At 43.0% G+C, this 26,469-nt stretch overlaps 1 protein-coding gene across 1 annotated transcript in view; it reads right to left on the bottom strand.

Annotated features, from left to right (window-relative positions):
• The window catches only part of GLIS1 (GLIS family zinc finger 1), a 205,284-nt gene extending 180,715 nt beyond the window's left edge, over nucleotides 1-24,569 (bottom strand). The window contains exon 1 of the mRNA XM_086462927.1: nucleotides 24,218-24,569. Coding sequence (XP_086319053.1) covers nucleotides 24,218-24,569 — 352 coding nt within the window. The remainder of the gene's footprint in view (nucleotides 1-24,217) is intronic.
• Nucleotides 24,570-26,469: the final 1,900 nt, after the last annotated feature.

Below are 26,469 nucleotides of genomic sequence, written 5' to 3' on the forward strand. Positions count from 1 at the left end.
TACATGCCTGAAATGAGTGTGTGTTAACCAGCTTAGCTCTGCTTCAGAGAGCTCTTCCGTCTGGTAAGACTCCGTAGTATTTTACAGTGACACTCATACCCCCCACACCCACACAGACCACTACCATCTTCAGTGATGATGACTGTCCTGGAAATACTAGTTACTGTAGCTCCAAGCCCTGTATTTTACGAGCTTTGAGTAATTCTTAGCATTCAAAAACCTCATTTCAAAGGAGAATAACAACAAAGTTTAAAAAAAAAAAAAAAAGAAGAAGGATGGGTAGCGGTTGGCATGAACAGAAATGGGCACCAGAAGTTTCTTTCTCCCTGCTCATAGCTTTGGTTGCACGTACAGCTGCTGCATTCAACAGCTTTATCGTTTCCACATTAAGCAAAATTCTACTTTTGACCACTCTTCTCAAAAGTGGAGCTCTACAGATTTCTGGATTACAATATTACTTATATGCAGTGCTCTTGGGCCACATATTCTCCCTTCAGTCACTAAGCACTTGACGACAGCAGGTTAAGCATCACTAGCCTCATTCTGCAAGCAACAAGCCCAAGGCACAGAGAAGCTGCCTCATTCGAGATTGTAACGATGAGCCAAGGCAGAGTCAGGCCCCAAACTCAGCCACATTTCTAGACTTCAGCACTGTAACCACAGACAGATGTCATTCTATTGAGTTATACACCACACTTTCATAATAATTTTACTGGACTTAGGAGGCAAAGTGTACCACCTTTGTTGGCAAAATGAAAATGCCACATTAAGGATTCAATCTTGTGAACGCTGCCTGTGAGGCATTCCCAAGGATGTCCCTGATCCGCAGGTGAGAGAGGCAGCGATGCCATCAACCGGCTGCAGCTCTTACACACTCAGTCAAGCCACAACATCTGTGCAAATGACTCAGCCCCTATCCAACCCGAGAATTCTAATCAAATGCATTTTAAAGCACTTCACAGTCAGGTCTGTAAGTCCAAGCTCACTAATAACACAATTGTGCAAGCAGACCTTTGAAGTCAACAAGACCACTCAAGTGCATAAGGACAGTGTACTGGAATATGAGATTGATCTTTCTAAAACTGATATAACTGATTTCTAGAATATTTTCTAAAATTAAGAGTAGCACTGGAAATTACTAAATGTAAGGCCATTTCATATCCACTGAATTACGTCTCCACTGATGCAGCATCAGGTTCACCAACTTCTTTTCACTCGAAATTTAAAAAAAGAATAAGATTCACTTTTTGTCTTCCTTCTCCCTCTGCTTCTGAGATACAAGAGTTTGCTTATGAATGCAGAAAAGAGATGAAGAACATAACGAAGTTGCTTTTTAAGAGAGAATTATTTGCTGCTGCTTTTCAAAATTGTTACCATTACAGTAACATGTAGGACACTTCAGTATCTTTGATTCACAAAAAAAGGTTACTTATATTATACATACTTATTACATATTAATATATAATTATATAAACATATGTACTACAGTACACACTGAACTATTTAGATAAAACATTTGTCAGAAAGGGCAATGTCTTACACCACACAGAGCTGAACAGAATTTTTTCTGTTTAATTGTTTCTGGTTTATGAAGTATTTATTCCACTCCATGAAACTATGTTTTCTGTTGTTCTCAGTTGGGGCTCACACTGGTATCACTCTCACCACCAAAAGTATATCTACAAAATGCTCTATAAAAGCCTGAGCTATAATATCACGGTTTAATCAGCCCTAACCTGACTAGCTTAATGAGGAACAATTGTATAAGAAGGAAAATGATTTATCTTGGGACTGTGACGCAGATAATTTTGGTTAAATTTTTCCAGATGGCTTCAAAATCTGAAAATTAGCCAAACCCTTTACCTACCTACTGAAAGAGCTTGGACGCCTTCCCTGGCTGATTCATGAAAAGAACATGTATATACTCTATATGGCATGCTACTCTACGTTCTTGGCCACCAACACAGGGATATAATTAATCAGTATTAGCCAATACATGTTTTTCCTTTCTGATTATATTAGAAATGCAGATTAAACATAAACTTCTTACAACTTTGGATTTGATATTCATCCTTTATTCTCTTTGATCCTGTAAGTTCTAATGGTGGGAAACGAGGCACTGCTGCCTCCCAGCAGCACAGAGAGCTGGGATAATGCTAGTGCTGTATGTGTACGTACACATGTATGTACTTACACACATATCTATCTCTCTAGCATAATGCTTTGAACATGCTTGATAATAAGAACTCAAATATGGCCGCTTCTGTCCATCTAGAACATACCACAAAAGACAGTGGCACATGTTAGACACGGACTTTACCTCAGTGATACCTAGTGCTCAATCATCCTGCGGAGACAGCTCTCCGTGTGACTGTCTCTGCATACCAGCCAGGTTTTCTTGGGAGTTGCCCTCTCTTTACAAGAGCCTCTCTTGTTATGAGGGCCCAACACCACAACCAACAGGCCATCCTCGCTTCCCAAGCACCATTATGGAGGTCCTGATGTATGACTTGGCCATTTACAGGCATCTTTGAAAGGCCTCCTGCCCAGCCTGTTTCGCTCCCTTTAGCAATGCTCCAGCACCACCAGTTTGCATCCTCCACAGCAAGGAGATGCAGAAACACAAACCAGCAGCAAGCAAAAAAAAATACTCAAAGAAACAGGTCGAAGAGGAACAACTACTCTGGCAAAGCATGGCAGGGCAGAGCAAAGTAGAGAAGCTGGGGGAGGCAGCAAGAACCTCTTTCAGTGGCTAGCCATGTTGAGAGGGAAGTTACAACTGCACGACTTTCTTCTCCCTGGCAGCCTGGCACCAACACTCTGACTCCAAGGACAATTCTTTTATGAGACAGGAAATCAATACCACAATTATTTTTCCTAGTGAAAAATCTGTTGGAGCTGAAGAACTCACGTTTCGTTCAAGTTACAAAAACTTAGAAAAAAATCCAAGTCAAGAGGAGGATTTCTGGATCGAGTTCCTGTCCTATCACTAGCACCACTACATAAAACTTGAAATGAATTTTGCTGACAGAAGAAGTCAAGCTTAGCAAATGAGACACAGTTTGAAAATCAAGGAGAGGGCTATGAAAGACAGCTAAGCATTAGGATAGAGGGGACACAGAATCTCTGCTCTTGGCAGTGTGCAAGAACAGACTTGGCAAAGATCTACCAGAAATGGTGTGGGGAGCGTTGATCCTGGCTAGGGAAAGGACAATGTCTGTCATCCCTCGAGTCCTGGACATCATCACCAGCCATTTTCACTGGTGATTAAAAATGCTACTTTTCCAGGAGAACCTGACAATTCAGCTATGAGGGCAGAGTTGTGGTGCCCTCACAAAGCTTAGGGGTACTGTTACCAGTATCAGCCAAAACACAATAAATACTCTTCTACCTGCCCTTCGCATTCAGCATGCAGTTTCCCATTTGAAGATACCATCTTTCTAAAAGTGCTAACGTCTTCCATTTTATATAGGGCTGAGGGACTAAGCCACATTTTCCTCAATAACATCCATTTTCTCCCCCCCCTTTTTTTTTTTTCCCACAAACATTGTGCATCTCTGATCTGTATCAATTCCCAACAAAAACATTCCCATTCTTTTCAGTCCCAATCCAGGTGTTGTTTTGTTTGGTTGGTTTTTTGTGGGTTTTTTTTTAAGTTTCTGATCCATTATTCAATCCATCTTCAAAGCCTTTTAAATTCTGCTAAATCCTTTAGGAAACAAAATATTAATATAACAATATTATATTACTTCCAGTGCTATTTTCTATTATCTTCTTTTCACTCTCTAACATCTGTTGTTTTGGCTTATGCCATACAGTTGGGGAAGGAGGGCTAAAAATCTCTTCAGGGAAACATCTGCATTATGAAGATTTTCACTTCCTAATGGGAGAGGAGGCTTATTATAAAGTCTCAGGTAGGCAGGGAGTTTCAGTGAGCAAGCTGGGGCGAGATGGCAGGGGGAAGAGAAGAATTTCCACTGGATTTGTTGGAAAGCAGGGTGGTACTTTGGCTAACATTTTCAAACAGAACTCGCTCTGATGATACTAGGTGCAAGGTCTTGCTTTACCTCAAATTAAATCACACAACACTTTATAAAAACACCTCAATTCACTGAAAACTGTATTTCTTATATAGCTTTCTCATTTTGCAAATATTTTTAGTTATCTATCCTGAGAAGTCCAAACAAAGGCAAACCATCAATGTGGGTGTAATTTGCATTCCTTCCCTGTCGAAGATATTGAAGCATTTTATTCATTTGAAGACTTGAAATTTTAACACATTTTTACTGTATCTCATCCAGAAAAGATACTGCTTTTAGATGAAAAGTAAACAGCTATTAATTTGGCACAAGTCTTTCAGTTACGATGAAGAGCTTACAGAAAAAAGGTGTATATTGCACAACAACATGTAATTTTACTTTGTTGTCATAAGAACTATACTTAAAATTTTCTTGTATTTGTTGTGAACAGTGCTTCTCAAAGTCTAAGCTGATATGAGGTTAAAACGCTATATGAACCAACTTATGAACTCAAGGGTGTCTTCTCATGCAGCAATTTGTCTGTTCTAGAGAAAATGCGGCTCTGAGGAGGATCCAGGTTAGCACAAATTCAGCCACAGAAGGCTGTAACTCCGGAGTGAAAATGCTGCACCAACCCAGAATGTGTCCTTAGATACACCTGTGTAGCTGAAATGAGTGGAAATATTCCAGTTTTTCACCTGTGTAACTGAAAGCAGAATGCAGGTATCTGCTTTCCCTTTAGACCTAATATTCAATTAAGACATGAAAACAAATTCAAGCTGTTCCCACTTCTTATGTTTACCAAAATCTTCTAATTACTCTCCACAGGGAGTATGTAGAGTACACTCTTATGCTGAGATGCAAAATATTACACAGGGTGATTCCCTACTAACCAATTACTAAGAACTCTGTGCAAAGCCCCAGATATCAAGGTGAGGATAAATAGCTCAATCTGACTCTTGCTGATTTACCAAATTTGCACCCATATAAGCAGAATTTAGTGCATGTTTACAGAGCAGTTTTTAGCAGCATCAAAGGCTGCTTGCATAGATCTGCTGACTGGGAATCCTGAAGCATACAGAATGCATGTAGGGCCAACAGTAAAAGCAGTAGGCCATAAAGGGTCACAACTGAATAAATTAACTTGAAAGACCAGCAATACAAGGTGGCTGGTGGCTCACAAAGGGAGAAAAACAAAACTCAAACTTTCCAAAGAGCAAAAGCTTATTAATCTTTTTCTGTTCAGCTTCTAAAGTTTTATAACCACATATCTCACCTATAAATACTCAGTCTAAGACCAATGTGTCTTGTTCCGTGTAAACTCCCCAATCAATGCTGCCTCCTTTTCTATTAATCCACCCTTTAAAATACGTTCTTTTATCAGGTTTTAATGTCTAACATGATTTAATCAAGAACACATGCCTCATAAATATCATCTGTCATGTTCCATTAGTTTCATGTGGAAAAGTACAAGTCAATAAACAAAGGTTGTGCCATAAATCTGCCTTGAACACATTATACCTCAAATAAGAAAATAAAAACATGTGTGTCCTTTGACCTGGATATTCTTAAAATGGAACTTCAGGTATTGTCTTATGCCTTCAAAAATGTCTAAAGCATTCACAATTAACTGCGTACCTAAGCAATTTCAATTTACATAATGCTGATACGCAGACGGTGATTAAATAAGCACTATGCCTTTGAGGCACCTGTTAAATAACATCACTGCCTCTGGGTTAAAACTGATATCCCGGACCGCACAATGAAAACCAGGTCTCTCCACCGTGTAACTTGGCTGTAAAAATCCCTCATAACTCAGAAGAACCATTTGGCTCAGTTATTAAAAAATAGGGGAAGAAAAGAAAAAGAAGGGGAGGAATTAAAAAAAAAAAAAAAGGCATCTTCTCTTGTGCGCTGCATGGAAGTGTACTTGCTGTAAACACCGAGTCCAACCAGCATGCAAAGGATCCCTGTGAGCTCTCCCCAGCTGCTCCACTCAGCATTGGTGGGCACCCATTTGTCACCAGTTCTCTGACTGTCCAAGTACACATCTAACATGAGGCGCTCAGTTTTGGTACTTAAACGAATGATCCAATTTGATGCTTGGGTCATCTGGGAATTTTTATTTAAGGAAATTCCCAGCCTTTCCAAAGTGGCAGGCCACGGTCAGTGCTTTCAACCTGTCGTGCTCTTTACAGCACACAACAGTTTGTGGCTTTTGGTATTTTCCACTAACGATCTCAGTTTGTCAAAGGGGGAGTGCTTTGTGGCTTGTGGGTGGTGTGGGACAGATGCTCCCCGGACTAAGTGCCAATTGCCTGCAAATGGCAACAAACTGGATTTGATTGTCTATGTGGTCCTTCCCAGTCCCTCACTCTGACCAACCCAGTGGGCTTTGGATTGGACACCCTCCCTGCCCAGCCTTCTGCTCTATAGCAGCATGGATAAGAAGGACCAGAGTTTTCACTGGGATCCCTGTTCATCCCCCCACCACCTTTCTGTGCAGCATGCTGCCCACGGTGTCCTAGAGCTGGCTGACTTGCTAGCTGGCTCCCTCAGCTCAGCTCTGCCAGAAGCAATATGCTTTTCCTGAGGTCCCACTGACTTCCGTAGGATCTGTGACAAGTGTTGAACAGTTTGGATTCCCATCTAAGGGAAATTGGACTGACAACAGCTCCTTGAGACAGGAAGTAAAATCTTTTTCTCTCACGCATTGTGAAATCTGAGGAACAAGCAATGCACAACTCAATAGTTCAATTTTAAAGCTTTGAAAAGAAAATAAAGAATATCTATTTTTTTCCTTAGTGACTACTTTGATCACACACACACACACACTTACTTCCTGTAGGTCCAGTTTGACCTCTTTGTGCAGCTGGGCCTATACTCATGACCAAAGTAGCTGATCCCCATTGGTTTCTAATTTTTCCTGTTCCTCTTGCCTTTTCCCAGTGTTCCCTTCCTTTCACATCCTATCCCACCTTCAACTTCTCCCAACCCTTCAGCCGCCAACTGATCAGCTTAGGATGTGCACAGACACAGACGGTCCGGATGCCCTGACCTGCTCATCATTCACCTCTCAGAAGGAAACAGGTCAACACATTGCTTCTCCCTGACCAACTCTGCAGTCGGAGCATTTGCTCCCATGGGGAACAGCTAAAGTTAACTAACAGTTTTATGCAATTTCCCACACAGAGTTTCCTAGATTTCACTCCTTTCTCAAATGTTCACCTTTGAAAAACAGGAGCTGCATGTCTACAATCTGAGTAATTCACTGCTTCCTCTGCCTCTGGATTTGGAATTACAGGGTAATACTATTAGTCAGGAACTGGCAAGGTAAGCACTCCTCACATATTTACCAGGCTCTGACATTCACTTACCCAAATCTCTATCAATTGTGCCCTGTTAAACAATCTGCTAGAGTTCATCAGTTTGTTGTAGGAACACCCACTGCCCTGGGACTTGTTCCAACACTAAAACTGTCCGAAGAATGTCAATCTGCCTTGTGACACCTCACTGTGCTTACCTTTGCAGGGCAGCAAGCAGAGGTCAGCTTCTGCTGCCCTCACAGCAGGGCTAGTCTGAGATTGTGCCTGGGATATACACCTTCTTATGGGGTTCCTCCAGGTTTCCAGTCATGCCTTCTTGGTACCAGGCAGGTCAGTCCCAGTGCAGGTCAGCCAAAGGTGCGACTGGGTGTTGTGGGGATGGGAAGAGGCCACATGACGAAAACACAGGAGGAAGAAGATGACAGCAGATACAGGTAAGGGAGGAGTCGTTAAGCAAGCAAATCTCCAATTCACCCAGTGATGCTGATGTGGCTGATGCCTCATGCAAAGCCATAAAAGCATTCCAGCACCACAAAATTCCTACAGTATTGCTGAGCATCACTACTGAATTTACCTGAAAATAATCAAAACATATTTACAGCACCACTGTTGCATGCAGGGGCTCACAAGGGGGATTCCTGTTACCACAGGAACTTCCTCACTCTCACCTCGTTCAGTTGGCAGCACTACCAGACCTGCAGGCCCATATTAAATTGCACAATATCACAAGACTAAGACAGCACCCAGTAGAGTGACCATCATCACAGCACCCAGCAGAGCAACCCTCACAGCACACTAATGCAGCCCTTCACAAGTCAGACTTTAGGGAACCAGCCCAAATGGCTGGGCAGTGACTCAGACCTCTGGAGTGTCTCATAGGATACACTGGCAGTATGCAAAGTATTTTATATGTTAAGTGTGAGGACACTTCACGTTCTCAGTGTCCGACACAGAATCAGTGTATGGTACACAGTTCCCAAGTGCTTACTCCCAGGCTACATCTAACCTGGCTGAACACCAGGGCCCTTTGCTGGCAGAGGAACAAGTCTCTTCCAAAAACCTGCACTAATTACAGCTGCTCTCAGGGCCCTTATAAACATCAGGCTCCACTTCCCAGCTCTTGTGTTTGCTTTTCTTTCTAAAACAACATTTTAAAAAGAAAGCTAGTTTTCTGGGTCAGAAGACTCTATGCATCAGAACAATTTGATAGGGAAGTCATAATACTTGTAATTCCCCAAGATCTTTTATCTTGCACATCTCAGACGGACTCCAGTGGTATCACCTGGCAAGGAGCCAAAGGAGCTCTGCTACTAAACCAGCATGATAAGATCAGTGCTGAATGGAGGAAACGTCAACAAAAATCTCCCACTTTTCCCTGGATTTTCATCCAAACAAATGAGTACGTCACTTTAGTTCCCCCCTCAATGAAGTCTCAGTGCTTGAAGGTTGGTCCCATCCTTCCTTAGTAACACTAAATTAACAGAGAGTAGTGTATTTTCCCCGAGTCACTCTCCCACGCCACTGCTTGTCTATGATGCCTCAACTCCTGGTTGAACCGTAGATTACCACATGGCATAGCTTTCTAGGCAACTGTCTGTATTGCGTGCTGGAACTCATGATGGGAAGAATTCAAAATTAATACTACTGCACCACTCACAGAAGATGCCATAAAAGGAGACCCACAGAAAGCATGAACTATGTAACATTCAACACCAGAAGACTAAGCATCAGATCCAGAGACGTATTTAGGCACTGAATTTCCACTGACATCAATGGGAGTTAGGTGCCTGAATATCTCTGGATCAGACCTTCAGCAGAGCAATCTTTAAGGATTGATTTTTCAGTGGTTCTACAGTTCCTACAAACTCTTCAGCACCTCCTTTGAGGAGCAAGTCCTTCAAAGGAATGCCTAGGAGACTCATCACACATTTGTGTTGCCCGAAAATAACCATTCAGTTCTCAAAGGAAAGAGACTGGACCTGATAAGTACATGAAAAAAAAACCCACCTTTTACAACATTGTTCAGGTGCCACTGCTTGGCTTGCTAGGAGCCATTTAACTCCATGAATCTCTTTAAGCAGGATCCTGTCTCTACTACCAGGCTTATGGAGTGGCAAAATGACAGGAGGCATCTGACAGCTATTGCATTGTGGAAGAATACCTGACAGACATTAGCTGCTCACTAAAACTTACAGATTGCTTTCAATTAACATAGGCATCACTGAATTTCACCAGCTCCTAAAACAAACCAAAAAAACCCACAAGAAACCTGTCCACAATAACATAAATCAAGGAAAGATAGGATTCTGTAACTGATCATCTATAAGGAATTGAACGGCACACGCTTTTAGTGGGCACCAAAGGGCAATCACTTGCCCCATTCAGAGATACAAATCAAAGATACCACCCAAAGGAAAGGGGAAGGAAAAAAAGGCCCTTGTGATGACAGTTCAGACTGAAATTAATTTGCCCACTTGCAGAAATTCTCAAAGTGTTTGCTTTTGATTTTTCATCCCCACCACATCGCAGCTGCTTTCTTCCAAAGCATACACTTGCACTGTTGTGGCTGCTGGAGTGAGACAGCCAATGTTGGAAACAGGCATGCCCCACGGTGGCATGGCAAGCAATGGGCACAGCAGCCACACCACAGGGTGCACGGAGCCCTAAGTACATATACAGACACAGACTTGTGTCTGGCCCAGGGACTGACAGAGGGGGAAGGTGTCACAAATATAAATCTCAGGCCAGGGAGCCAAAGAACTCAACTGAATTTTAGTCACATGGATATCTCTCAGTTTCCCTTGGCTGCCTCCATCAACTGTGGCCCAAAGTTGTAAAACCTGCCCACAGCTGCTCTGCTCACCCCCAACCTGATGTTTCACACTGTGACTTTATGCAGGCTTGTTTGGGTCTAACAAGGTCCTTATTTTTCTACAATGCAGGAAATAAGGAAACCAGCCATCAATTATTAGAAGCGCAGCAGATCTGAGCCGCGTGGCTGTAAAACAGATTTTTCTTTAATGAAACTGAGTTGGCATTTGCCAGAAATAACAAGTGCCCAAGACCAAAATGTAAATCAAAACTAAAGGAGAGTTTTCAAAACTTTGAATCATTGGTAGCAACAGACAAGCTCAGAAGGAGGTTGGTATGATTTTGGAATGTCTTAAAAATGTGTGACTAATATGACTTCTAAAGACATTATTTGTGAGTTAGTATTTCAGTCTCCCCACAGAAAGAAAACATGATGACTAGAGAGGGCCACAATGTTTGCTGTAATAACTGTGTTAGTATGTCACTGTTGCTGTGCTAGGAAGGAGGCTAAGAGCCTCTGTTTTCATCTCAGAAAGCAAAGAAAGGGAAGACATTAATGTCAAAAATCATCAGTGCTTGGTAAGATACCATGGGAAGATAACAGCTGTTACCCTTTCCCCATATGACCAGGTTTTAACCCAGCACTTGGTTTTAGTTGGTCTTAGACCACGTCCTAGGAGACAGTAGGTTCCATCACAACATCTCTGAATAGAGACTAGTCTAGTCAAGGAGTGGTTCTGTTTGCTGAGAAAGACATAGCAAGAGGAAAGAAAGAGCAGGTTTTGAGGAAACATTGGTTGCCAGCAACTACCTTACAATAATTACTGTCAAAAATGTGTGATTGTGGTGTGGTAACGCTCCTCCTTCCCCAACCTGCCCCCTAACTCTTTGTCATGAAACTCAGAATGAGGCCCTAAATTTGGCATCAATATGTATGCTAGGCCCAAGAACTGCAATTCAGAGAGCACCTGAAGGAAGAGCAGCACCAGGTCTGGCAGCAGCAGATGGCCTGGAATCCGGTCTTGTACAGACTGCAAGTGGAAGCTGTTGGGATGTTCCAGCTTGTTTGTCTAGTGATTCTACCATTGAATGCAATTGTCCATGGTTGAAATGATTCATTGCTTCCATAGGAATATGCAAACCTGGCTCGGCAATTGCAAGTACCAGAGGATTTATCACATCCTTTGCTAAAGCTGTGCCAGGGTTAATTATCCTTGCAGTCAAAACGATGGGTCTTCCTTCTTGTTTGATCCTTTTCGGTTTCCAGCCATGAGATGCCGTTCTGTGTTTATCTGCACCCAAAAGAACCCTCAAGTATCACATATTTTCTCCTCTGGCGCATCTCCAGAACAGACCAGATTGTCTCTAATCATCCATTAGTCCATCAGTACCACATATGGGTTAGCACCTTACAGTTCTTCTCCAAATGCTTTGATTTTTCAAAGCTGTTTAAGAAAGTTTGAGCATTAATCTATCTTCCTGCAACTAGAGTGATGCGTAACAGAAAGATGACATCACTTCCCTATGCTTTTTAATAATATATCACCTCGTACCCCATTAGAAATTTATTTTCTCATAGCAATTGAATATGACATCCCAATACTTTTCAGCATCACTGCTTTCTGGGACATAGAGCCTCCCATCTATGAGAACAGTTTATGTCCCCCATGCGAAGGTACAGTCTCCTGCATTTGCCTGTATGAAAATATTCATTGTCCAGTTTCTGCTGACTGCTTAAGAAATCCATGTTGCATGCCAGTCACTTCCTAATTTTTATCTATTATTCCCTTAATCTGAAGAAACAGACAAACTTTGCTAGCAGTAGTGTTCTATTTTCTGTCAGGATTTCAGTAGAAACTGTTAGATAACACTGGGAACAAAACACAAACTTTGAGTTGTATACAAACCACTGTCACTATACAAAATGTTGTTTGGGGTGCATCACAATTTCTATACATAAATCAGTTTTTACTCCATTCAAAAGGCAACATTATTGTTTTCTACACTACTATTTTTCTGCCATCAACATCGCATGTGACAATTCAAAATGTATCCCAGAAGCTTAAGTCTAATCTACTAACACTTCTACCTCTGCCAGCCTCACTCTCACGCTTGTTACAAAACAAGAACAAGCTTGATGAACTTTTTTAAGAAGTAGAACAGCTTCCTTGAACTGCTCTGTTAATGCAGATTTCCACCACAACACATCACCAGTTCTAAACAATCTAAACTCCACCTAGACCAGAAGGTAGATATGTAGATATGACCAACAACTAAAGGCCAACAGTGCTGGAGGACTTCACCATGGTCAGTTAATTTTCATATTTGGAAAACAGGACACATTGCGAATGAATAATAATAATAATTTAATGTGAGCCTAATTCAGTATCAATAAGGCTATTTCCTTCTTCAGAACAATGGCTGGCATTTTCTATCCCCAATAGGCAATCATTTGTTAGCAATGGCACGTCCCCAAAATGCCACAGAACATTTCACAACTGCTTTGCACATAAAAATCAATCATTTTCCATGCCCAGTTGTCCCACCGCTGGCTCTCTCAACTGCTGCTCTAAGAGCCCTTCACTCAGTCTGGTTTTTATTGTATGCCTTCTCTGTATTTTCTTGACAAACAAAACGAGTGGCCAGAAACACCAACGTTAGACAAGGAGGGATTTGAACTTTTTCAGTAAGTCAGAGGGGATAGAAGCCTGGAGTATTACAGTTTGAGAGACCCCTTGTAACTATAGTCCCTAAGCAATTGAGTTTGGGAATTAAAAATGTCACAAAGGACGGTCGGGCCCAAAGGGTTACATCCCACAGCATAATTTCCATCCAGCTGTCTTTAAAAACACCAGTGACAACTCACAGCCTGCTTGGGCACCATACATCAAAAGCTAAGTATACTCCTAGTTAATATCTGTCCTAGTGTCAAGCCCACGTAATCCCTGTGGAAGAATAAACCAATGTAGAATAGACAGAAGGTGACAAATACCAGGTGCATTTCACAAAGTACCTAGTACCAACAGGAAAAACCTACGGCCATGCTCAGCTTCCGAAAGGATGCAATCAGAGATTTTCTTCCACACCAGCAGAATCAGACTTGTGCCTCTGAAGGATGTGTGGGCACCATGCACACAAATTATAACTCTAATCTATAAATCGGTGGAGTCTATGTTTAGAAGGTCCCTCTCATATCTAGTTTATAATCTAAATCTGCATTGCTCATCGAACTAGCAAATGCTGGACTCAGGAGCCTTCACACTGGAAGCTGTATCCAATCTTCCAGATTATCTCTTCTCTAGTGGTAGTTAGCAGCATAATTCATTTTTACCTAAATGCTAGTTGGTTATGAGGCTATTTTTCACCAAGTTTCCTCTCAAGTCTTCCATTATCTAGGCTCTAAAACTGCCTCCCTGTCACTTCAGAGTGACTACTTGCTGCCAAAACATCTACCCCATGCATAAAACATCTTTATCACCTGTAATGTTTGCTGTTCTTAATTTTCAAGTCTCCCAGCAACTCCTCCAGCAGCTAATAAAAACTCTATTGTCGGCATTAAGACTAGCAAGGGAAGTTACCCAAGCAGGTGAGCATTTTGAGAAATTTAACCTGGGTACCACTGAAGCAGCAAGCCTCTACAAAATTTGAGCGTTTTCACTCAAATAAACTGTACTTGTAGCCAATGCCATCATACACTCAGGCTCAAAACACTACTGACGATTAGTCATTCCAATGGTTTGCTCTCACTTTCTAGATTTTGGTCCCCTTTATATTGGCTTTCTATGACTAATCTTGCAAAATACATGCACTTGTAAAAGTATCTGTGGAAGTGGCAAACTTATAAGCAAATAGGCATAAAAGCAATTTTGACAAAGCAGGCTCAGTTTCACGCCAGTAATCTCTACCTAACAGCTTCTGACAGGATGTAGTAAGAGAAAGGAGATCTCATATGAATAATGTTTCCAATAAAAGCTAGGCAAATCACCCTGACAGATTTTTAGTATTTACACATTCAACAGACCAAAAGCTATTTACACCAGTCGCCATACTTCCACGTATTTAGCCCACAATTCAAATAAGTTACAATCCTTTATACATATTTAAAAATAAGCCAACAGCAAAGTTGCACAAAGTAAAAGACAGAGGTCAGGAGGCTAAGAGAGTAGAAAGAATAAGTTATTGAGACTTAAGGGCAGGGAAAGAGCAAGTAAGCTCTAGGGGTAAACATCCCCTTAAATTTCCTGCATACCCATTCAAATCAGAGAGATGCTGAAATGCATGGGGATCTTTGTTTTGAAAAGAGAACCACTCATACATATAGCCTGTAGCTTATCTCCACAAAAATATGAAAAGTCAGCAAACTTTATCAAATAGCTCAAGAACGGAAAGAAAAAGAATATAAGCCAATCTGTGGTGAGTTGGCAAGAGGAAAAATAAGCAGCAAAACTGTCCAGATTAAAAATGTGAGACATCTTTTTCTTTTGCCAAGTGAACTGAGTCCATACTTGAAGGACAAACTTCTATGCATTACCCCTCCAAGGCTCAGGTCTGCCTCCTTTTTATCCACTCCTTCTTTTAAAATGGCATCACTTCAGATTTGCACCAGAGCTAGGGATAATGGAATCAGGTCAGCTCAGTTTCAGTTGAACATAAACCAGCTCTGACGACTTCAAGGAAACTGAACATTACAACAATCAGATATGCAGAAACAAGGAATTTAGTGTTGCTTTTCCTTCTTCAAGTCCTGGGAGATAGTCTCAGCTGCATGTAAAATCTGTTCTGCCAGAGTGATGAGGATCTCCAGTACCTTGGAGTAGCTACCTGCACCTCAAGCCCAGGGGGCAGCAATCCATCGGGTGCTTTCTGCCTCAAGAACAACAGCTCTAAGAGACTTTTCCATCTGCTGGAAGCTAAGGGCAACCCTGAAGTTGCTTCCTCCAGCAAACCAGGGATTTTCTTCCCTAAAGGTACTTACTATTGGCTATTTCCAACACAGCCCCCTTAATGTAGCCTCCATTCCCTCACCTCAGTGTGTCAGGCACTAAAATAAATGACCGAATTTGTTCCTCAGCAACAATTCTGCAACTGGCAGCATAATTCAGATACCAAGCAGTAAGAAGCCTGACTAAAACGTTCCGTTAAAAACCTTACTCTCCCAAAGATAACAAATATGTATTTTGCACTTTTCACCATTCACACTCGAGAAGACTTACTAACAAGGGCAAGCACCACGTACTTCACGTAGCAAAGAGAGAAATCGGGTCCACACACACACGGCGTAGAATGGGTGCAGCCACTCTCAAGCAAGGGCCACCTTAGGCTGATAGAGCCATATACTGGAGTGCAGCATCCTGCAACACCACCAGATCAGATCTCAAACACAGCACGGCCACATCACCAGAACATGGCACCTGAACTAACAAACTCTGTCCCTCAGCACAGAAAATGAAGCTGGCCCTGATAGTGTGCCGAAACGACTGCACTGTTTCTGGCTCCGAAACTGGCTTATCTTTCTCCACACCACACTCTTTTACGCTCTTGCAGTAGGAATGTCATGAATAATACACAGATGTGCCCCAAAATGACACAAGTAAGTGGTACAACCTAGAACAGAGTCCAAGTACCCTAACTCTTTTAATCTCAAACATTTATATACTTGTCCATGTCAGCTGCTGGCACAATCCTTGTGTTATTTCTCTCCGCCTTCACCATTTTTGCTCGTTTCATGTATGATGGCAGATCACACCAGCTTTAGACCCATGCAAGGTCCTGAACAAGAAATAAAATTAAAGGTGAACATACTGTGCTGACTGACCTTGGCATCTGAACTACCGGGCTGCTTCTGCTTGCACACCTTCTCTCCAGGAGAGAGTTTAACACTTCGATCTTCTCTTCTGTGCCTCAAAAGAACATGTATAGGATTTTAAAAAAACATTCACTATTGGCCTTCTCCTGAAGTCAACGTTACAACTCCCTGCAATTTCAGCAAAAGCAGCAGGGCAAAGCAGGAGTTATGAAACCTCATGTTAAATCCTTTCTGGGATTTTCCCAGAAAATATTGGGAAATAAAACAGAAATTTCCTCTTTTATCTGTTCTCACTTTAACTCTCTCTTCTCTGCCCAGCACAGATAGGGGTTGGGAAGTAGGCAGGACTTACATAAGGAAAAATAAGCGAGAGCAGTTTTAGGGTGAAATGAGTCCTTCTGAATGCAAAATGCTGCTTTCCTCGAGCACCCTTCCTATCCTTTGGTCTTCTCTCTTGAGCGTCTGCCACTACAGAGATGTTCTATCAAAGAGCACAACACACAATCATTGTAAGTGACTGATCATTTGCTCTCAGTGAAGGATTCAGGTTAAATCAAAGCCAGCTGCTTTAGAGAGGGGCAGGCGGCTAAAAAGACTTTAAACAAAATAATAATAAAAATGCAGTCTAGAACCTACATACATAGGAAATCTGCTCTTCTATTTCAAACAAATAACTCTAAGGTATTTAAGCCTCATGCACAGAAAGCAATTTTATAACTTTTTTCTTTTTTAAAGTCATCCTCTTGCATTGTTGTTCTGCCCTAATAACTCTGAAATGTGCTACTCATCTCTCCCAGTTAAATATCCTGTTTCACAAGCCCACTCCTAGATATCTGAAACTGCATTTCTATCTAGCTTTAGGCATCTAGCATTCCAAAGAATTAATATTTAAACTTATTATAAAGGAATGGGGATTGCGTTAAGCATGTAGTATTTAGCAAAACATTCATATTAATAAACTGTTGTGGCGCTTGTTTGAAGCACATTTATCATTCTTTAACTCAAAAAAAGATTATGCACTAAAACTGACACATGTATCTGTATTTTCCTTTTATTACAACCAAGACTTAGACAGGATTATAGAGTGGAAGCTATCAAATTTCAATTTTTACAATGCACTTAAAAATATATTATCTTTCTTTGCCTAGGGGATTGTTGACTTCAGTATTGAAGTGACTTAACCACAGCAAATTGTGAAAAAGCAGCAAATCACAGCACTTATTTAAAATAATCTTAAACCCTCTACCTCTCCTTGGGAAGCACCTCATGTTAATATTCTTTTATTGCTCTTACATCTCTTGATTACAGATAAATTAATAAAAACTCCTAATTGGTTATAAGATATCACTTCATTGTCTTTTTCCTCTTATATTAGCCTTTGATTTACACCTCAGATATGCCCTCCCAAGCCAGCAAGTGTAATTTATTTACAGCATTGAAAGGCAGGCAAAATACATCATCTACTGTTATACAACCTTCTACTAGGTATTAAAATACCAGGCCCCTGGAGACACACTTCATATAGTTCAGCAAGTTCCAAAATAAACCAAACCGCCAACCCCTTAAGCACTTAAAACAACAATGGAGATCTGTATTAAAAAGTTAGTTTTACAGTATTTGATGATGTCGCCTTAGTGTCATTTTTCTCTCTGGATAAACATGCAAAAAACCACGTAAGAATGTATTTGCTTTCCCCCCATTCTAAAATGACAACTGACAACTCTATAGCTCTCACAAAGCCCTCTTACCATGCACGTAAATGCCAGAATTAAATGCAGTTTAAGATGTTTTACATTCATTTAACCCTTAGAATAAATTTGATCAAGTAGATTCAATTACAGTGCTCCTTGCCAATCCACTACACAAAATAATCACATATACATTGAGACACAATGACAGAAAAGTCAGACATAATTATTAGATTTCAAGAAAACAATTGCTTAAAAAAAAAAATAAGAAAGAGATAGAGCTCAAGCACTTTGTGATGATTTGACTGAGATCAACCTTGTAATTCCTAAACACTCAAAACCTTTAACCTAAACCACAGAATTTGGACCTATTTCCTATCGCTGCTCTGGCAATGTGTCATTTGTTTTTCAAGTAGTCCCCTTTCTACAATAACCTTAATCATTAACAATCATCTAATATATCCAAACTAATGACTGTAATAAAAAAAAAAAAAAAAAAAAAAGTCCTTGTTCCAGGTTACTAGTGAAGCGCAGATTCTAAGAACTGAAAGTTCCAGGTTCCAACTGAGATTTCACATACCGGGTGCCAGAAATGTAATAGGAGGGGAAGGAAAAAGGGGAATTCTTTGCCTCTATTCTTCAAAGCCTGTGCAGAAAGGTAGTACTGCAGCAGTCTGAACTGATACTTATCTGAATGGAAGAACTGGCCCTTGCTTTTTTTGCACGCCCCATTTAAACGCAATAAAACCGTATGAGTGGTTTTAACTGGTTGTTCTGTCTGTGTCATTGTAACGCTCCCTGCTCTCAGGAGAAGATAACAGCTGTGCCATATTCAGAAACACATACTTTTGCTATTGTTTGCACATTTGTAGGGCAAGATTACACTGTACCACAGCTAGCAAGCACTGCCCTTGCTTTGGAACTCTATATTCTTTGAGTTCCATCAGTGTGCTGGGAAACAACACTTGGTAGCTGGGAAAAAAAAAAAAAAAAAAATCAAACAAAACCAACAGTCTGTTAAAAGCAGTTTCACGCACTGTGAAATGATTACTAGATTGCATGCGTTGTTCAAGCTTGTTGACATATAATGACAGAAACCTGGAGTGCAAAATGGAGCAGTTTACATCTATATTCCCTCCACAATCACCCTGCCATCAACATCTTCAACAGCTCTAAAATCACTAAACAGCAGAGGTTCACGTTTCTAGAATAATGGTAATCATGGTACAGAACATGGAAATCATATTCACCGTACTACAAATTTCTCTTCATAGTCCATACGTTATTCTGCTTCCTAGCTTACAGATAGCTTCAATACAAGCTTGTTATTTGTTCTACAAGCTCTTCCCTGTACACAGGCTAAAGAACTTCCGTAATACTAGGATTGAAATACTGACCCAGCTAAAGTTAGTGGCAAGACTCCTATTCATATTAATAGTTTAGAGTAACATTTAAAATACACTCTAACAACTTCTGCATATAGAGGGTTGAACTCTAACATACCAATAATCATCTAGATATAGTTGAATATATAATTTAGAATATTCTAAATCCAAAGTATTTGTAGTTGATGAGACTACTGACAGGAACACAGAAATGCACATACTTAAGCACTTGCAGGACTTAGATTTTATATTTTTTCTTACTGTAAAAGAAGAAAAGAATTTTTTCTTCTAATCCCATTTAGCAGAGTATACGATAATCTCCAATTTCATTCCACATGTTAATGTAACATTTTAAAGCCAGAACAAGTAATTTCTTACTTTCTACTTCTATTCCTTCAAGCAAAACTCAAGAAGTTACAAAATCTCCTCCACAGATCAGACTTCCTTCCATATAATTCTACACAATATTACCATAGATAAAATACTTATTCTCTTCAGTTTTCCCAATAGCTGTCTTTTTCATGAAGCAGAAAGGGGGTTTTTTGCTTTACGAGTACTGAATGCCTTTATATGACAAGTTGATTGTTAGATCTTCTGGTTTGTATTTACTAAATATTCTCTACTACTGATCTCTAAATAACAAAGAATTTAAATGTTAGATACAATTAAACCTCTTTTAAATTAAATCCATGAAAGAGTCATCTTCAACTCAGTGACTCTGATTTTCCAACACAAATCATTAGAAGCACTTCTTCAGCAGCAAGTAACCTAAAGTTATTTTCCTATTCAGGACAAGTAAGCATTTTAGCCAGTTTAAGGGAGGAGTGGGCAGTCACAATTTATCCCAAATGACTTTATGCACACTCTCCAATCTGCAGTTTCTTCTCCTTCGTCCCCTTATCAAAAAAAAAAAAACAAAAAACAAACAAACCCAGATCATGAAAAAAAGGAGTTAGGTATCTGCAAGTTCTGTTCAAATAAACCTTTAAATTCCTTTTTGTAGAGGACAGTTCAAATGCTGCAAGCAAGAGAACTACAGTGAAAAGAAGAAAAATCAATTACCACGGCTCCGTATAAAACAGAGAGTTTAGAGACTGCCATACCGGTGAGCCCATTCCCTGCCTGCTTACCAGTCCATATAATATTTATCAGTTCTAGGCAGTCCCATTTGCTCCAGTGGGATAATTCAGGTGAACACAGACAAGGTGCATGAAAGAAAATGGCAGATCAGGCTCAAGACCAGTCAATACACCTCATAAGTCATATAACCAAAACATATGCTTTTGGTTAAGATCCCAACAGCATGAGCTATGACTTATGAAAGGACCGTCCTCCTAACCAAAGGAATAGTCACAGGGGGTTGCAATGGCAAGATTCAACCCTCCTTCTCACAGCAGAATAAAATTAATACATTTCAATATGTTGGTTGTAGGTTTGCCAAGAGCGGCGACAGCTGGGGGGGGGAACCACACCCAAAAAACCCAACCCACTGTCTCCTTGTTTGAATAAAAAATACTCTCAACAAGGAAACATCCGACTACTGCAACCCGAACAGCTTATTGTTTTGCCCACTGTAAGTTAATATCTGAAGTGGTTACTGCAAAGGTCTGGGCCATTTGGATGATTTCCCAGTGGCACAACAAACAGGATAAATCTCGTCATTTCTACTGAGTCACGAATTAGGTACACTGAACGAAACTGGAAAAGAATGAGAAGTGTTTCCTGGTAACAACCATAATCAACGTCATTAAAAAACTGAGATATTTGACATCTTTATAGACTACTCTTTTCTCACCACTAAAGCTTTCTTTCCCAAAAGTTTCTCTCCTGTTGACAATAATTATTTTTCCCTGTGTTATTTTCAAAATGGTAATACTATAGCATGAAATTCAACAAAACAGAACCAAAACCACAGAATCCCAGAAAAACATTGTAAAATGGACTTCGTACCTTATGGTACGGTTATTCTATGCAAGCAGACCACAAACGCCTCTAAGAAACACTGTCTGGGTGCAAATACTCTGCCTTGCAACACACAGAGAAATCAACAATCAAGAAAAGCATGGTGTATATCACAGACAATCATACCAGAAGAGGAAGGCTGGGTGAAAAACAGGTCTTTATTTTAAACAGCTCCCAAACAGAACAAAACATGAAGCACAATTCCAAAATACTGCCATTTTTGGTTCACAATCAACAGCCCCATCCTGCAAAGTTTAGTCCCAAATGACCTGATTCCCAGAAGTAATCCTCTCCACCACCCCTCAAGTTTTCATTTGGCTGTTCATGTAAAAAGACTTGCTCAGGCACGGAAGCATCTTTGCAGGATCATAACTTAAACACTGGGAAGCAGTGGAATAACACCACAGAGACATTACAACAGCAGGATGCTTTTTTCCCCCATTGTGATTACTTCAAAGCTGCCCTTTTTATTAGTAGGCTAGTGTATCATTTTGATTCATTATTTTTTTGAAAAAAAAAAAAACAAACAAAAGTAAAGGCATGTTTAGAAAAAGCAGTATTTTTTACAGGCAACTATAAAAATTGATTTTGCTCTTGTTAAAGAGGGTCTTTTCCCCTCCCTACATGTAGCTTTCAACTGTTGATAAACCAAAACCAGGAGGCACATTCTATAATCCAACCCAGATTGTAGAGGGAATTACTGGGTACACGGTGCTGTGGGGCTAGAGAGCAGGAGGCGCACAGCACGATGATCTGAAATCAAGCTGTCAGCAGTTTCCTTCCCAAAACCTTTTACTGGGTAAATCTGAGTATTTCCCTCATTCTCACTTCTTAGCTATGTCTTGTTATATCACATCCACATACAGCCATCCCTGGTCCTTTTCTTTATCTTCCCGAGAGAACCAGGCTAGTTGGGAGATGGTTTACACCACTTTGTGAAAGACCAGGGGCTCTCCCATCTGCACCACGGCTCACTTTAGATACACAGAGCTCTGATTTTAGTTAGATCACAGTGAGCAATTGAGTGACTTCTGTTATTTCTGTGGAACTGACTCAGAAGCGTACAGTGCTGAGCAGGGGCTGGCAGCTCACAGGATTCAGTGGGAGAACTCCAAAATGCTCAAATGGACATTAAGGCACTTGCTGACACCATACAGCTCAGAAGGAGCAACACAGCCATGCATTTTAAATCAGACTCTAGCCTAAAATTTTATGTTCCCTAACTTCCAAAAATATCTTCACAGGGAAAGAAATAACACAAAGCAAAAACAAAACCCAAAAAAACCCAGTGCGTCTTCGGAAAAATCCAACGTTATCCATCAAATCACTGCATTCAGTAAATAAGCCTATCCTGCCCATGGGTACCTCCTACTTACTCCCATGACTCAAGTCACCCATATGTTGCAGCAACCACAAGGTAACACCCTGGACAGAAAATATATTAAACAAAAAAACGACAACAAAACTTACAACACAATTTTTTTCCCAGTGGTGAAAACGGGAAATGGATGAGTCGGGAAAGATGAATTAGCAACCTTCTCCCATGCCCACCTACATTTACCATAGAAGTTGCAAGTGAATGGAAATTACGTTTTTCTTCTTTCCCTCCCTACAGCCCTGCCTTCTGCAGTAGCCACAAGAGGAATATAAACAAAAAGAGGACTAAGTAGCTCAAAGGGAAAAAGAAAAAAATAAGGAAGGAAAGCAATTCAACAAGTCTGCTTGGGTAGGGCAATGCATGGGTAGGATTTTAAACTGGTACGAACCCTAGTCAAGTGGCACCAACCTCACTCGTGGGACCACAAGGGACTTGAACATCTCACGCGTCCCTTCTACAGGCAGCAGCCAGGGCAGCACAGCAATACTAGAGCTCCTAGCTGTCGCCTCCTACCTTGTGAATCCTCCTTCTGCCCCCTCCAAAGCCAGTTCTGTCTAACAGACCTTCATTTCATTCTTGCCAAACATTAACAACCTCATGCTTTTTTTTTTTTTTTTTTTTTTAATAAATCAGGAGAGGAGGATTGCAGCATTAACAAACAGAAAAATAAAAAAGGTAATTTATAACCCGCTGCTCCACTCTGTCTGTATTCACTGGTGATGAACAAACACACCCTACAGTTTGCAGGACAGACCTCGCACAGATTGAGGTGTTCATTAACATAACTTCATGGCAATGAAAGGTGCCATCACCCTAGGTAACAAGCTCACAAAAGAAAATGTTACTAGTCCAAGGGCATGCAGTCTGCTTTTATTTTTCAGAAGAATGAACAGAAAGGGACAAACTGAAAAAAATCCTAGTGGGAACTGTTTTACACCAACAAGGTAACAGCATGTACACTCTAAAATAGAGAACCGTAAAGGACTGTGAAGATAAAAAGAATTACCTTTCAACTTTCACAAAAAACATTGCCTTAATATTAACAATCTTAGGTGCACATACATCCCTGCAAGTGGCTTTGGGGCACAAAGGGATTCTTGAATTCTCATCCAGTGATACCTTAGAGGGATTATTTTAAAACTAGATTTTGATTAACAAATTCCAGCTCAATTAATAAGTTCTGGCTCAAAAGGGTTACTATCAGATTTTAGTGGGCAATTTCTAACTCAACCTCGGTGCCACTTCTTTAACAACGGATAGATGAAAATTGGGCATTTGTTAACTAGCAGAATTTGCCTTTACAGCATGCCTTTCAGGCACCAGGAATCCCAAGTCTGAGGATTCACTGCCTGAATACAGCATTTGCAACACCTCTTTGAAATACAAACTACAAATCCAAGCAACCGTGGTGAAACTGCTGAATAAGAACTAGGCATTTCTTCTCAGTCAGGCGTACTCACAAACAAACACGCTACACGCACGCTCAGGCGCAGGACAGACTAACCCAGTGTTCAGCACCATCCTCAAAACAACCACCTCTGAGAAGTGACCAAACCGAGCAGCAGTCACTCAGAACTAAAGAAGATGCTAGTCTCAGAATTTCTTAAAGAATATTGAGAAACACTCTGCTTCCCATCGACAAAAAAACAGTCTGGTTTACCCTGTGCCTCCAAGGTGTGTAAGAAAAAAAAAAAAGTTTTAAAGCTTGCAGTTAAATAAACAAGTTAGAAGGCATCCAGAAGACCAAAAGGGGGGGGGGAGCGGGGGGAGCTTGATACATATCTTTGTTTTGTTAAGTGATTTTTTTTTTGGTGGTGGTAGTTCATGCTTTTTTAAACTCACCCTTCACGCTTTGATGTTTCTGCTGCTGGAAATAATCTTTAGAGCCCCTAGTGCATCGCAGCTCCTGCGCCCTCGGCAGAATTGGGATCCTCTCAAATATGCTGGGTCTTTTGGGGATGAAATCTAGCAGAGGCGCTGACATTTCAGGGGGGCTCTGCTCAGGCTCCGGGTGGTCACTGCCGTTGCTGACAGTTATTTTAAAGGACATCTGAGGATTCAAGAGAGCTCTACCAGTGCTAGGACGAGTCACCCGCGGCAGTTCCTTCAGAGTTGATCCCTGGCATTTCTCGGTCACCTCGAAGCGGGCCGGATCGGCGCTGACGTTCTGACCCCCTGCGAGCTCACAGTGCATGTCCGCGTCCGGCTGCTGCCAGGGCCCTCGCCGCTCTCCTGCACCAGGCAGCACACAGGGGTGGGTGTCAGCGCCGGCACCCACCTCAGCCCCGCCGCCCGCCTCAGCCCGGCAACCTCATGCCGCCGCCTTCCTCAGCCCCGCCGGCCGCCGCCTCGATCCCGCCGACTCAGCCCCGCCGGGCGCCGCCTCGATCCCGCCGACTCAGCCCCGCCAACGGCCGTTAACCGCCGGCAGTGCGGCGGGAGGCAGCCCGCAGCCGGTCGCGGGGAGCGTACCGCGCCCACCACCCCGCTCGCTCTCTCACGCACACCGGCCGGAGAGGGAAGAAACGGGGGGCTTAGAGCTCGGCGGCGGCTCGCCTGTGAGGGACGGGGAGGCCGGCGCCGCGCGTCGGCTTTCCTCCCTCTCTAGGCAACACCGCCGGGTTTTTCGTAACCGCTCCCGAGAAGGCGACACCGGCCGGGAGGGGAGCGGGGCCCGGCACACGGGGTTGTGCCGAGGCCGGTGCCTTTCAGCTGAGGCATCCAAACAGCGGCCACCCAGGCAACGACGGACGCGGCGGCAGCGCACGCAACGTCGCAGGGCGTGCTGGCCAACGGCGGGCGTGCACGCCGGGCTCACCGCGGCCCCCGGGTCACCGGCCCCGTACGTGAGGGAGAGCCCGCCCGGGCGCGGGCAGCGCCTCGGCGCGGCGGTGACAGCCGCGCCCCCCGCGCTCCTACCTGGGAGGGGCCGCCCGGGGGGACGCGCTGCCCGCCGGCTCCCACCGCCCCCGCGCCCCGTCCTGCAGCCGCCGCGCCGGGCTCATGGGCTCAGCCCCGCTCCCCCGCCGCAGGGCCGGCTGCCAGAGTGAAGGCGGCCCGGGCCATTACCCTGGCGCGGCGGCGGGGCCAGCCCTTCGCTCGGGCCAGTCGGGGCGGGCAGGGGGAGGGCTGTGCCGCCGGGGCCGCCCCTCGGGGCTTTGACAGCGGCGCGGCGAGGAGCGGGGTCCGCCCGCGGGCCAGGCTCGGCAGCCCCTCACGGCGTCGGCCTGCCGGAGCAGGGGAGGGGGCCGGGGACCCCGCGCTTGCCGCGGGCGTCGGGAGAGGGTCAGCACCTCCCAGCACCCCGTCAGAGGGCCCGCACCTTGCCAGTGCCCGCCCCGGCGGTGAGAGGCCCCTCCAGTTGCCCCCCGAGGCGTCCATGTTTTTCCCTCACGCTGCCCAAGGCCCGGGCCCTTCCCCTCTGCCCGTGGGTCTCGAGGGTTCCCCACGCCTGCCACAGGCAACCCGCTCACACCTCCGGCTGCCTCTGCGCCAGCACACGACAAGCGGGAACCGTGGGACGCCCACAAACCACTCGGCCGCTGAACAGCCGGCAGCGCCCTGTAAACAACTGCGCGAAAGCCACAGCAACGGCACTGTGTCACAGAGGAGCAGCGGGAGAGAGCAAAAGCCTTGCCAACCGCTTGGACCTGGGCGGCAAATGTGTCAGAGGTGGGTACAACCTGGCCAAGACATCTCCTCGGTGTCACAGTTTCAGGTGCATTCAGTGCTTCTGCCTATATGGTGGCCATGCATCGTTCCCTTCCTGTCTTACAGGTGCCTGGAGCTGGCCCGCTCCAGCACAGACAATTCAGCTAGCTTCGAGCAAGCAGCACAGAGCAGTGACATTTGCGCTGGCTCCTCCTGGGCCAGCTTGGGTCTGGAAGCAATCTAGCTGGGTTTATTAGCTTGGGCCTAGTTCCAAGCAAACGCAGGCTGAGCTACGATGTGCAGCTTTGCACCAGTGAGCTCTACCAGCCCACCCTTTGCTGGCTCGGGGATGTCTGCACCCTGCTGCCCTGCATGCCACGTTCGGCACAGGTGCAGCACAGCAGGATTGTAATACACCAGCACAGCTCAAAGACAGGAGTGAC

This window comes from Leptosomus discolor, chromosome 3 (genome assembly GCF_034619465.1).
Source record: "Leptosomus discolor isolate bLepDis1 chromosome 3, bLepDis1.hap2, whole genome shotgun sequence".
Classification (NCBI taxonomy): domain Eukaryota; kingdom Metazoa; phylum Chordata; class Aves; order Leptosomiformes; family Leptosomidae; genus Leptosomus; species Leptosomus discolor.